Here is a 13,315-nt window from a genome sequence, read left to right on the forward strand (position 1 = left end):
CTGTTCATTTCCTCACACCAGCGTCATTTTCCTTGAATTAAACATAGCTAAAAGCTGTTGTGTGGTGGGGCTGCGCAGACAACAAATGTAAACAATCACCAATTAAAGTTTTTTTGTACTCCTGAGCAAAACAAGGAAGCCATTGAGAATTGGCGAGAAGAAAAATGTGGATGTTGCTGTCAATGAATGAAGTAAGTTGGAGTGTTCATCTTCCGTATATACGATCTTTTTGTGCAACGCCCGGCCATGCACGCGACATAGGAGAACGCCAGGATTGGACGGGAGTTTGTGTTTTCCCCCCGTTTTGGGCGTGGTTTCTGAATGATGACGCGCTCTGCAGTGTCTCTATGGTCTCACAGTCACGTCACATTATAACGTCTTTGACAGTTAAGATATGAAACAAAGTGGTGATCAGCTTCAGTAACCCTGTCAGGATGCTGCTGTGTGTCCGTCAGGTTCAGTAACCCTGTCAGGATGCTGCTGTGTGTCCGTCAGGTTCGAGCGAGGTCAGGAGGACACGTTCAGCCTGGAGATCGATGACATCGCCCCACTGAGGAAGATGAGGCTGAGCATCGACGGCTCCGGCAGCCGACCTGACTGGTTCCTCGATAAGGTCAGCTCAGTCATCGAGGCGCTGTGTCTAACTGGCTCACTAAAACCATCGGGTCACCTTAACCCTCCTGGCAGTGAGCAGAACCAGAACTAAAACCATCGGGTCACCTTAACCCTCCTGGCAGTGAGCAGAACCAGAACTAAAACCATCGGGTCACCTGAACCCTCCTGGCAGCGAGCTTTCCTTTAGTCCTCAATCAGGGTCTTATTGCTTACAAAGTGGAAGCATCAGATCCCAATAGAACATGACAGCCGGAACAGAACAAGTCGAAAAGTCTCGTTTGCTGCTTCTACAATCAATAAGCAGGGTGTGTGTGTGTGTGTGTGTGTGTGTGTGTGTGTTGTGTTGTGTGTATCCTGGGCCTGTGTATTGCAGGTCACAGGATCATTCAATTATATCACACAGACACACAGATAGACACGCACACACACTCGCGCACACACACACACACACACAAACACATGAACGGGCGCGCGCACACAAACTCACAGGCACACCCGCACACACACACACCGACACACACACACCCTACAGGCGTACACAGCCTGTCATATAAACTACTCAAATTCAAGTTGATGATCTCTCGTTGTGTTACAGTAGTAGTATCTTTTCTGTTGAGCCTGGGAGTGGGAGGAGCTAGCCTGATGTCTGGGGCCAAACGCTTTGTCATGGTTCCTATAGAGAGGCAAAGTGACCGCCTACTTACCACCTACTTCCTGCTTCAGCACTGTACCAGAGATTTTCATCCGTCATTTATTTTCCCATAGACACTTCAAATTAAATTTAAAATGCTTATAAAAATAGTTTTACTTCGTCGAACCAAACGGTTCAGCTATATTTAGAATCGGGAGAGACCATAGAACATTTAACTCCGACCAAAACTTTAAAAAACGACATCGAAAGAATATTTTCTTTAAATCTGCTATTCTTTTACGTTTTGGTCCCATTGAAATGTTATGTGCTCTCTCCTGTTTCAAAATATATATGAACCCTTTGGTTTGAACAAGTCAAACATTTTTGATAAGCATTTTACGAAATGTCTATGGGAAAATAAATGGCGGATGAAAATCCCTGGTACAGTGCTGAAGCAGGAAGTAGGCGGTCACTTTACCTCTCTATTCAAACATTGTCTCTGATGAAGCAGCGAGCTGCAGAGGAGCCGAGCAGTCAGGAGCGATATAGCGAGTGCTGTCTGTCGACGCCCGGGCGACAGCCAACATGTCCTTGACTTGACCCTGCACACAGCCGAGTGTGTGTGTGTGTGTGTGTGTGTGCGTGCGTGTGTGTGTGTGTGTGTGTGTGTGTGCGCGGGGCTCTGTGTGTGTGTGTGTGTGTGTGTGTGTGTGTGCGGGGCTCTGTGTGTGTGTGTGTGTGTGTGTGTGTATGTGTGTGTGTGTGTGTGTGTGTGTGTGTGTGTGCGGGGCTCTGTGTGTGTGTGTGTGTGTGTGTGTGTGTGTGTGCGGGGCTCTGTGTGTGTGTGTGTGTGTGTGTGTGTGTGTGTGTGTGCAGCATCACAAACAGATGTGCTCCCTCCCTGCATGGATTGCTGTGTATTCAGATGGACACAGCAGTGGACGGGGCGGCCTGCCAGCATCATAATCCACACAAATGAATATGCAGAGTGGGGTGCTAATACTGTTACGGCTGCCTGAGCCAAGGCTTTGTCTGTATAGTAATGAAATGCCACCCATGACAAAGTGCTCAGACAGCTGGAGAGAGGCAGGGGCGTGTGTGTGTGTGTAACACACACCGCTACATGTGACACACGTGTGCCTACTGTTTCACACGCATGCATGCATGTATGAAACTCATTTACATACTCAGAGCAGAACTAATATTTGCTTGATTGTCCACATACAACCAGAACCATGTCTTTGCAGGAATATGGTTTTCACAGGTTTCCTCTTGTCTGGAATGGATTCATGTCTATTCCATAAGATATACAGTATATATATATATATATACTGTATGTATATATATATACTGTGTATATATATATACATATTTCTAATATATATATATATATATATATATATATACTAGAAATATGTATATATATATACACCGTATATATATATACATACAGTATATATATATATATATATATATATATATATATATATATATATATACACTGTATATCTTATAGAATAGACATGACTCCATATATTTCTAGTTTTCTACACAGTTTAATTTAACAGTGAATATTTGTGTGTTGACTTTGATCATAAAAATAAATATCAATATTAACATTTTGAATGACACTTCAGGTCAAGTTTAATAGTATGTCTGAAGTGCTGATTGTGTGCAACCAGGTGATCACGCGTAACCTGACCACAGAGGAGGTGTCAGTGTTCACCTACGAGGAGTGGCTGTCCAGGACCCGCGGGCCCAAGAGGACCATGGTGTGTGAGATGGCTGCTGTGGTGGACGAGGAGGAGATGGTGGAGCTCACCACCTACATCATCCAGATCAAGAGCAGTGATGTCGCAGGTCGGTGGCTCGGTGCTGATGAGGCGCATCATGGCGTGGAGGACAGCTAGGAAACAGCTGGCTCTCATAGGCATCTCATTCATATTCATGACTGTACTCTCTTACTAGTGTTGTACTACAGTAACAACATGACTGTACTCTCTTACTAGTGTTGTACTACAGTAACAACATTACTAGTGTTGTACTACAGTAACAACATTACCAGTGTTGTACTACAGTAACAACATTACTAGTGTTGTACTACAGTAACAACATTACGCTGGTTACAGTAACAACATAACGTACAGTAACAACATTACGCTGGAGCTACTTCCTGCAAATAGTTGTGTTGCATAATGGAATGGAGATTATTGTATCTCTACCTTTGCATTATGTTCACATAATGCTTCTTCCTAGTGCAATGTTTACAAAAAGAAAAATGTGTTGCTCGTTGCTACACAGAGGATATGGTTTCTCTTCGTTTGGCGTTGGGCGTTCCCTCGTGCTGACTGTAGGGTCTGTGTTCTGAGACAAACACAAAGCTGTAAATGTGGAGTCACTTTGGCTGAACTGCTTCACGGTAATGAAAGAAATCTCTCAGAAAGCCTCCACGCTGTTTAGGGCTTGGTGGAGCTTCTCACTCTGATGCAGGAGCGAGGTGTCTGAGCCCACTTCAAACCACTCTTCTCTTGCTGCTCTTGGCAGTTACTGAAAGTTAAGATGCGACGTAGTCCTGCACCACTACTGAGTACGCACGCGCACACACACACACACACACACACACACGCGCGCGCGCGCACGCACACACACACACACACACACACACACACACACACACACACACACACACACATACACACACACACGCTCAGTGTTACAGCTTTGTCTTTATAGAGTGTATAAAAACAAGATAAACCCCTGTTCCACACATATTACGTTGTAAGGTAAGTAGGCTACATTAAACTCTGCCTTGTGAATGTCACAATGCATAATCTATTTCAGCAAATGTGTGTGTAATGAGACAAAGACTACATTTCCCATCATGCTGTGGGGCATTGAATGCAATCCTCCAGAACATCAGTAGCTTCAATTAAATTTCAATTGAATTCTAATTCTATTCTTCTAGCCTGCTTACAATGACCTTATACACATGTGACCATTCACTTATTCCAGAGGGGCTCCAAATTAGCTGGAATCCATATAAACCACACTATTACAATAAACAGGGTTTATTGTAATAAATGATGACATTATTAAATGATGAAATGATTGTGCTCTCTCTGAAGTGATTCCTCTCTGCTCCTCCATCACTCAGTGTGGTTGCTTGTGAGTGGATCAGTTCCTGCAGGATTTTTGCAGTCACAACAATTATTGTAAATTCAACCAATCCGTGCAATAGTTGCAAGACTTTGCAACAGAATCCGTGCAAATGGTTCAAAAAATGGTTCAAGAAAACCACATGGACAAACGATACCGTGGTCTTTCTTCTTACTACAAGCGTGACTCTGCAGTGGAGGTGCAGCAGAGAATGAGATTGAGAGTTGACCCAGGATGATTCAGAGAACGATGACTTGTGGTTTCACAGGAGAGTTCTGTTCACCCCCACAGGTGGAAGTTGATTGCAATTTTTTTCTGTAGGCTGTCAAAGCTCCTGTCTCTCTCCTGTCTCCTCAGGGGCGGGCACTGATGTCTCCTCTGATGTCTCCTCTGTCTCCTCAGGGGCGGGCACTGATGCCAACGTGTGGCTCATCATGTTCGGAGAGAACGGGGACACCGGGACGCTGGCGCTGAAGGACAGCGGCAAGTCCAACAAGTTTGAACGCAAGCAAGTGGACACGTTCCGCTTCCTAGACATCCTGAGCCTGGGAGAGCTGTCCAAAGTGCGGATCTGGCATGACAACAAAGGTCAGCCGCTCAGTTATATACTGTGTATATATATATATATATATATATATATATATATATATATATATATATATATATATATATATACTGTATATATGTTATATACTGCGACACTCTGTTCCTGAGACTACATATTAGTATCAGGATATATATGCAGTGCAATCATATAGCTGTGAGCATATATTAACGAAGGCAAAGATAAATTGGTGCTATAGATTTACCCCACTATAGATTGGGCTGTGTCTGTCTGTCAGTGTTATGAAATGTTGACAAAACCTGGATGATGCATTTTGTCACTGTGTTGTGTTGTTTAAAAATGACATTAATTGGCTTGTGGATGCAACAATTAAAAGTCAACATGGTAAAATGGACTGCATTTATATAGCGCTTTTATCCAAAGCGCTTTACAATGTGCCTACATTCACCCATTCACACACCGAAGGCGGCAAGCTGCCACGCAGGGTGCTGGCACAGCCATCGGGAGCAATTTGGGGTTCAGTGTCTTGCCCAAGGACACTTCGACATGCGGACTGGAGGAGCCGGGGATCGAACCACCGACCTTCTGATTAGTGGACAACCTGCTCTACCTCCTGAGCCACAGCCGCCCCACATCCCACAACATCTATAAAAATAATAATACCGTAAATTTCGGACTATAAGCCGCGGCTTTTCCCCCGTTTTTTGGCCCTGCGGCTTATATAACGGTGCGGCTTATCTATGGATTTTTTCCAAAAAAAAAAAAATCTCTTTTTTAGCACTCTTTCTAACTATAAATCCACTTCTGTTTTAATTTCCTCTCTTGCCCTCTTTTCACCACACCGCGGACACTGTGTGCACTGTAAAAAAAAACACAGGTGGTGTTGTGTTATGTTGTTTTGTTGAAATGTTAATAAATGGGAGCTTCCTCAAACAGCCATCTCTTTCCCGACAATCCCCTCTGTGCATGAACCCTTACATATGGTAATTAAACATTAAAACACAATAAAAAAAAAAAAAACATTAAAACACCTGCGGCTTATAGTCCGATGCGGCTTATATATGTAACAAACAGGCAATTTTGCTGCTGCGGCTTATACTCCGGTGCGGCTTATAGTACGGAATTTACGGTAATCAGAATACCAATAGAAAAACATAACCCTATAAAAGGCCATACAGGACATTTTAGAAGCATCTCACTATCCAATGACACTATACTACTACTAATGTAGAACAGTCATGAGTTTTGAGTGTTTTTGTGGCAAAGCGGGTTTGTGAGGCCGTCACTGCTACACCACTGGTCCCATTTCGAGGAAACCGGTACGGCTGCTGTATCTCGTTACTGAACGCCCCAAGGGGTGGCTGCATCATTCATGGGGGACGACGTGTTTACTTGTCTCACTTTTGTCGCACAATCCCGTCCTGTCCAGGTCCTGCTCCAGGATGGCACCTGGAGTACATCGACGTGAAGGATGAGATCCTGGACAAAACATTTCGCTTCCCCTGTGACCGCTGGCTGGCCAAGAACGATGATGATGGACAGATCATGAGAGAACTGGCCTGTGCGAACAACGACATCTTAGACCTTAACGAGAAGACCAGTAAGGCCATGGACATGCATTCTCATTATCTTACAACAAGCAACATTTATAGTTATAGTAGGTTCATTTACACACAGGTTATCCCATATAATTATTATTATATGTGCTGCCACATCACTGCAATAAAGTCTTTAATTGCAACACAGATAATTGATAAATGGCAACCTTTTTGATATGAAGTGCCATTTTCAAATGTGCGTGTGCCATACCAAAATGAATGACTCACACATCAAAATTTAAATCGCCAACGGATCTGTAATGTTATTCCATCCAAACTCAGGACATTGAAATGAGAATACACAGCAAAAGTCCTACTGGGTCACTACCGTAACTATCCTAAATAACATGCTGCGCAACTGCAAATGGCTGTGAAATAGATCATTTGGCGCTTCAACATTTCTACAACAAAATCTCAATTGCGCACTTATTGCTACCGTGTGGTGCCGTGCACTGGTTAACCCTTTGCGTGCCAGAGGTGGCACCCGTGTCCTATAGGTTGCTGACTCCTGTTCTATATGATGGGTCACACTTTTGTGCATAGTTAAATGTTGATACTCAATTTCCTATCAAGTGACTTTAATGTATGACTCAAAATACAGTGATTCTCATAATTGCATGAAAAGTATGACATATTCATTGTCTGGGCGAGGGTAGTCTCTCCCCAGACTCAAATATTACGTTGAATCGCTGCGCTCCGCATACTACATAAGTGAGTCTGTGCCAGTTAACAGCCACTGCTGGTTTTGAAGGCGGGTTGAAATTGAATGAGTGACAGGTCGTAGCACCGATGAGAGAGCGGTTCGAAAAATGGGCTGCGCCTCCCGTGTCGTCTGATCGCAAAGTCGTTACTGATTGGAGAGGACTGAATCCATCACTGGTATATGACTGGCCAAGTGAACGGTTCCCTCCCATAACCAGCCCTCTGAGGGAAAGTGTCCCAGACCCAGAGAGAGCTCTGCAGCATGCAGTAACGTAGTGTATCAGACCCAGAGAGAGCTCTGCAGCATGCAGTAACGTAGTGTATCAGACCCAGAGAGAGCTCTGCAGCATGCAGTAACGTAGTGTATCAGACCCAGAGAGAGATCTGCAGCATGCAGTAACGTAGTGTATCAGACCCAGAGAGAGATCTGCAGCATGCAGTAACGTAGTGTATCAGACCCAGAGAGAGCTCTGCAGGATGCAGTAACGTAGTGTATCAGACCCAGAGAGAGATCTGCAGCATGCAGTAACATAGTGTATCAGACACAGAGAGAGATCTGCAGCATGCAGTAACATAGTGTATCAGACCCAGAGAGAGATCTGCAGCATGCAGTAACATAGTGTATCAGACCCAGAGAGAGCTCTGCAGCATGCAGTAACATAGTGTATCAGACCCAGAGAGAGATCTGCAGCATGCAGTAACATAGTGTATCAGACCCAGAGAGAGATCTGCAGCATGCAGTAACATAGTGTATCAGACCCAGAGAGAGATCTGCAGCGTGCAGTAACGTAGTGTATCAGACCCAGAGAGAGATCTGCAGGATGCAGTAACATAGTGTATCAGACCCAGAGAGAGATCTGCAGCGTGCAGTAACATAGTGTATCAGACCCAGAGAGAGATCTGCAGCATGCAGTAACGTAGTGTATCAGACCCAGAGAGTGCTCTGCAGCATGCAGTAACGTAGTGTATCAGACCCAGAGAGAGATCTGCAGCATGCAGTAACGTAGTGTATCAGACCCAGAGAGAGCTCTGCAGCATGCAGTAACATAGTGTATCAGACCCAGAGAGAGATCTGCAGCATGCAGTAACGTAGAGTATCAGCATAAGAACTCTCATGGGTCTGGCGTTGAGACTAGGGCGAGGGTTAAAGGTGAAAGGTTGAGGTGAATAGAAACAGGGTTGTGTTTGGGTTAGGGTTCACATGGGGTCATGGTGGTTAGGGTCACATGGTCTGTAGAGATGCACCAAATACGTATCAACATTGGACGACCCTACTACTAATATAATTGGGCAAAATCGGCACGGGCGAGGCCACGCAGCGACTGAGCTGTGGGCGAGGCCACGCAGCCAAGCTGCGTCTGCGAGCCTCGACCTCGAGGGTAAACCAACGAGGCACGGGAGAAATAAGCGTCGAGGAGGAGGACGACGACGACGACGTCGAGGGAGCACAGTTGGAATGAGCACTGCCAGTTCAGCGGGCATGGTGAGGGATGCTAGAAAGGAGGGCGCTCTGTTTCTAGTCCAAATAAAGTGTTGTCATACGAGGCTAGATATCCATCTGCTGACTGCTATATGTGTTGTGCTGAAGACTCTTCAGGTGAGTGAACTGAGACACACCAAGGGAATTTAACTGTCTGTTTTCTTTCCAAAAGAATATGAAATCTGTACCATAACGGCAGAAACGGCTCAGGCGGACACCAAAGAGAATGCCTGGATCGCACTTGAGGGGAAGAAGGGCCGATCAAAAGAATTTGTGATGGAGAACTCGTCAAAGAAGAAGCGGTTCTTGCGGTAAGTTCCTAACTGCTCACGACTGTGTGAAAGAGCACAAAGAAATGGGAGTAATTCTCCCTTTACGCTGGTTATAAGACCACGGGCACAATTCATAATGTCACTCACAATCATCACTACATCATAGCGCATCTTGTCATAAATTTATCAAACATGGAACAAACGAACTAAATTTGCACTATACGGGCCAATTTAATAGATTACCTCACACACTACAATATACTAATTCTTCCTCTCTTTTTAGGGGAAGTGTTGACAAGTTTGAGTTTTCTTCCAAGAACCTGGGTGACATCGCTGGTATCTGCCTGGGCCACGCCCCCAAGGATGGTAAGAAGGTGAAGGGGGAGGTGCACTGGCACGTGGAGGAGGTGATCGTCATGGAGAAGGAGCTGGGCAACAGGTGAGACATCTTTCAGCGCTCAATGATCTCATATCTAGAGGAGGGGTTCCCAAACGTTTCCATCCAAGTACCACTATGTACCAATCAAATAAAATGTGCTGATTTAACCATGCAATAGCAGCAGAAAGGCTAAATGATAATATAAGGCTACTAAAACTGGTTCAAAACGGACACACACACACACACACACACACACACACACACACACACACACACACACACACACACACACACACACACACACACACACACACACACACTTAAACACACACACCTGCCAACATTAAGCTGTGAAAAAGAGGACCACTTTGAAAATGTTTTTTCCCTCGCCAAAATGTAGCCTAGATTTGGAGTGTTATTTAGCTACCTTCCTTCCTGACAAGCTAGCATGTCAGGGTTGGTACAAATCGATTCCTTAGGTCTTCTAGTTTCATTATGATACCAGAAACTTCACTCTGACTTTAAAACTGAGCCTCTGAAAGTAACGGTTCAAAATTGCGATATTTCCCAAATATTGCGATATTTCTGAAAATCGGCCTAATCCAGCTACTCCTAAGGGTTAATATGTATGTAAAAACTGTTTTCTGTAAAAAAAACTTTTTTTTTCCTTTCTTTTTTTTTGCAATTCTCTGGCGGACCACCAGGTGGAGCACAGTTTGTGAACCAATGATCGCAGTGGTTCCCAACCTTTTTTGTCTTATGTACCCCTTGAGCTGTTTTGCCAGGCCAATAGTACCACCTCACTCATGCCTGTTGATGATTCTCCTAAATTTGTTCTATTAAATTCATACAGCATTAAACTTTTAGTAGGCCTCTCTAACACATCTGATTATTAAATTGAAATAATTTGAATGACTCCCCTTCAATATCATTTTGACAGTTTTCATTTGGGAAAAAGTCATCAGTTTTACCAGGATGGGCCTATGAAATGACAGTAATGACATGAAGTACCCCTAGGGGTACACGTACCCCTGGTTGGGAATGACTGATCTAGAGCATCGCAAATACAACCGCTAAACCAGAGCGTTTCACCTGTTGGCATTTTCACTAAACATATGACTCCATTGTTCCTTCTCTGTCCCATCAGGTACTTCTTTAGTTGCAACGCTCTCATCCCGCTCTCTGCTAAGAAGGATGAGTTCATGACCTTCGAGTGCACAAAGACCATCGAGAGCTTTGCCAGTAAGGCGCGCAGCCTGGTGCCCGTCAAGTACGAGATCATCGTCATCACCGGCGACGAGAAGGGCGCCGGAACCGACGCCAACGTCTTCATCACCATCTACGGCTCCAACGGAGATTCGGGCCGCCGGCAACTGAGGCAGAAGTTCCGCAACCTGTTTGAGCGCGAGCAGACGGACCGCTTCATCGTGGAGATGCTGGACATGGGAGAGCTGCTGAAAGTGCGGGTGGAGCACGACAACACGGGCATCAGCCCCGGCTGGCTGCTGGACCGCGTGGAGGTCACCAACACGGCCAACGGCGTCACCACCATCTTCCTCTGTGGGAAGTGGCTGGACACCAACAGGGCTGATGGCAAGATCTTCAGGATCCTCCACCCCAAGTACTGAAAGAGACTGAAAGGTGTATTTCTAAACGTTCCCCATGGTAGAGAGATCGTCTTTTCTACCATCTGGCTTGTTTCAAGGTCCTGATCAAAGAGATTCTGTGTTGCCCTTATGGCTGATATCTCAGGAACGGATTTTTACATTCAGTCGTTTTTTACTGAGTATGTATTTTGTGCAACAATATGGCTGCCTTGAAATACTGTGACGTGTCCTTTGGTCAGGAAACTTACGGTCATGAATGTGCCATCCTTTATAAATGTCATATCAGGAATGGTTTGCTCACACCTGCTTTGTAATAATGGAGGTTTTATAAAAGATTGTTTTTGTAATACTCACAATGACAGGTTCATGCTTTTCAGACCTTTTTTTGTCAGATGTCTTAAGTTAATGATTTTTCTCCTTTCCCCCGAAGAAACACACAACAGACTCTGAAAACAAATAACGCCACGATTGTCACACACTGCACACTGACATGGAAAGTTGATCTATGTTCTCCATTAACCTTATAGATCTAATCTCCATATAGATCAGATCAGATCTCCAAGCAGCCAGTCTAGTCTGTGCCAAGGGTCAAGGGTCAAACTCTGTTCACTCTCGCTCATTAGGGCGGAAAGATGACCCCATCTAAGAATCCCAACAAGTTTTCATCCATTTTATCCAATTTATTACAAAAAGAGCACATACAAAAGGATAATATACAAGCCATGAAATAAATTTTAAATAAAAAACAAAACAACAGTTTGGGTTTAGCAATGCAACTTTTAAAATCATTATTATTAGTAGTAATAAATAAAGTACAAAATTCCACCAAATGTGAATCTAACATTTACCCATAATATGCTCATCCATTTCTTCATCAACACACTCATCATTAATGAGCTATTGCTTTAATATTAATGATAAATAGTTCTATTTTCAGATAAAATATCCTATATTGAAAAACATTGCGCAGTCACAGCTAAACAGCAGATTTTCATACAAGATGGCGGCAGCCCTTTCACTGGCACTTTTTGGGATATTTTCTCTTCCTTCCATTTGTTGTTTTTTCAGATTCAAGCAGCAGCAAAATGAATATTCTTCTGTTATATTCTTTGTATATATTTTCACCATATACCATAATATATACCATTGAGATTATATTGAAACCTGAGACATGCATTTTTAGAAAGGTTGTGCTTTAAAATCCTCTGTCTGTCCTTGCCTTCCTTAGTGGATCAGGGATGGACGGTTCAGTCAAAACTCAGTGAGAAAGGGAAACAGGGAGAGCAGGTAACAAGGACATGGAGAGATATTAGACAGAAAATAGAGCAGTAAACAAAGGAAAGATTATTGTAACATTTATAAAGTCCACAGTGAAAAGATGCCTCTTTGTAGTCAGAATTATTTCCACAATATGTAATACTTCTGATGGGGGGGGGATCAAACAAAACTAATTGCTGTTTTTTGACAGTCCGCTGTGATTTGATTCACATGATTTTTCTGAGGATGGCTTTTGTACAAATCTGTCTTCGTGACCGATTCATGAAATGAATGATGTAACCAATAAGGCATGATGGCTTCATGAGTGAATGATTGTTTTGAATGGTTGAAATAATATGGAAATATCTCCTAACACTTAAAGCGAGGCACTTGTTATGCTCAAGTCTACAAACTATTCTGGGAAAGAGAACCGAGGACAAACATCACAGCAGAGAGCGAGGAAGACGAAAAGCAAGACGGATAAAGGGATTTGAGAGAGAGAAGGAACATGCTTCACAGATAATGGAATTAATAACAACACATTATGAAAAGCGGAGCATATAAAATTAAAGCCAGAGTTTCATAGTGAATGATGATGGTAATAATATTAATCTATGACTGTAACTACGTTATGCCAGTGAGAGGGTTCCCATATTAAAACTATGAGTGCAAAACAAGACAGGGAAAGAAAAATCACAAACTAAAACCAATTCACTCCATTGCAGTTTGTCCACTAGATCACAGCATAGGGGACCAGAGAAATTGCATTGAATGGAATGTAACCAAGATCCACAGCACCACATGAGAGGAGAAAGAGAGAGAGAGACAGACAGACAGACGGACGGACGGAGAGAGAGAGAGACAGACAGACAGAGAGAGAGACATTGACAGATAGAGAGAGAGCGGCTCAGTAGCACAGCCAGGCTTATTTTCTTCTTTCAACTTTAGTCTTCGGAAAATTACAACTGCATGCAAAGCATTCATTTAAAACAATGCAAAAATGAGGTAATAGTTTTTTTTCCATGTCATTTTTGTGTTATTTCTAAATAAATA

At 43.5% G+C, this 13,315-nt stretch overlaps 1 protein-coding gene across 1 annotated transcript in view; it reads left to right on the forward strand.

Annotated features, from left to right (window-relative positions):
• loxhd1a (lipoxygenase homology PLAT domains 1a) overlaps positions 1 to 11,026 on the forward strand; it is a gene marked incomplete at both ends in the record, with an annotated part of 59,058 nt that extends 48,032 nt beyond the window's left edge. The window contains 7 exons of the mRNA XM_083657919.1: positions 496 to 613; positions 2,929 to 3,106; positions 4,805 to 4,990; positions 6,397 to 6,567; positions 8,920 to 9,058; positions 9,303 to 9,458; positions 10,546 to 11,026. Of these exons, the coding sequence (XP_083514045.1) occupies positions 496 to 613; positions 2,929 to 3,106; positions 4,805 to 4,990; positions 6,397 to 6,567; positions 8,920 to 9,058; positions 9,303 to 9,458; positions 10,546 to 11,026 (1,429 nt within the window). The remainder of the gene's footprint in view (positions 1 to 495; positions 614 to 2,928; positions 3,107 to 4,804; positions 4,991 to 6,396; positions 6,568 to 8,919; positions 9,059 to 9,302; positions 9,459 to 10,545) is intronic.
• Between the last annotated feature and the right edge of the window lie 2,289 nt (positions 11,027 to 13,315).

Source organism: Poromitra crassiceps (assembly GCF_964638095.1).
Source record: "Poromitra crassiceps genome assembly, chromosome: 21".
In the NCBI taxonomy this organism is placed as follows: domain Eukaryota; kingdom Metazoa; phylum Chordata; class Actinopteri; order Beryciformes; family Melamphaidae; genus Poromitra; species Poromitra crassiceps.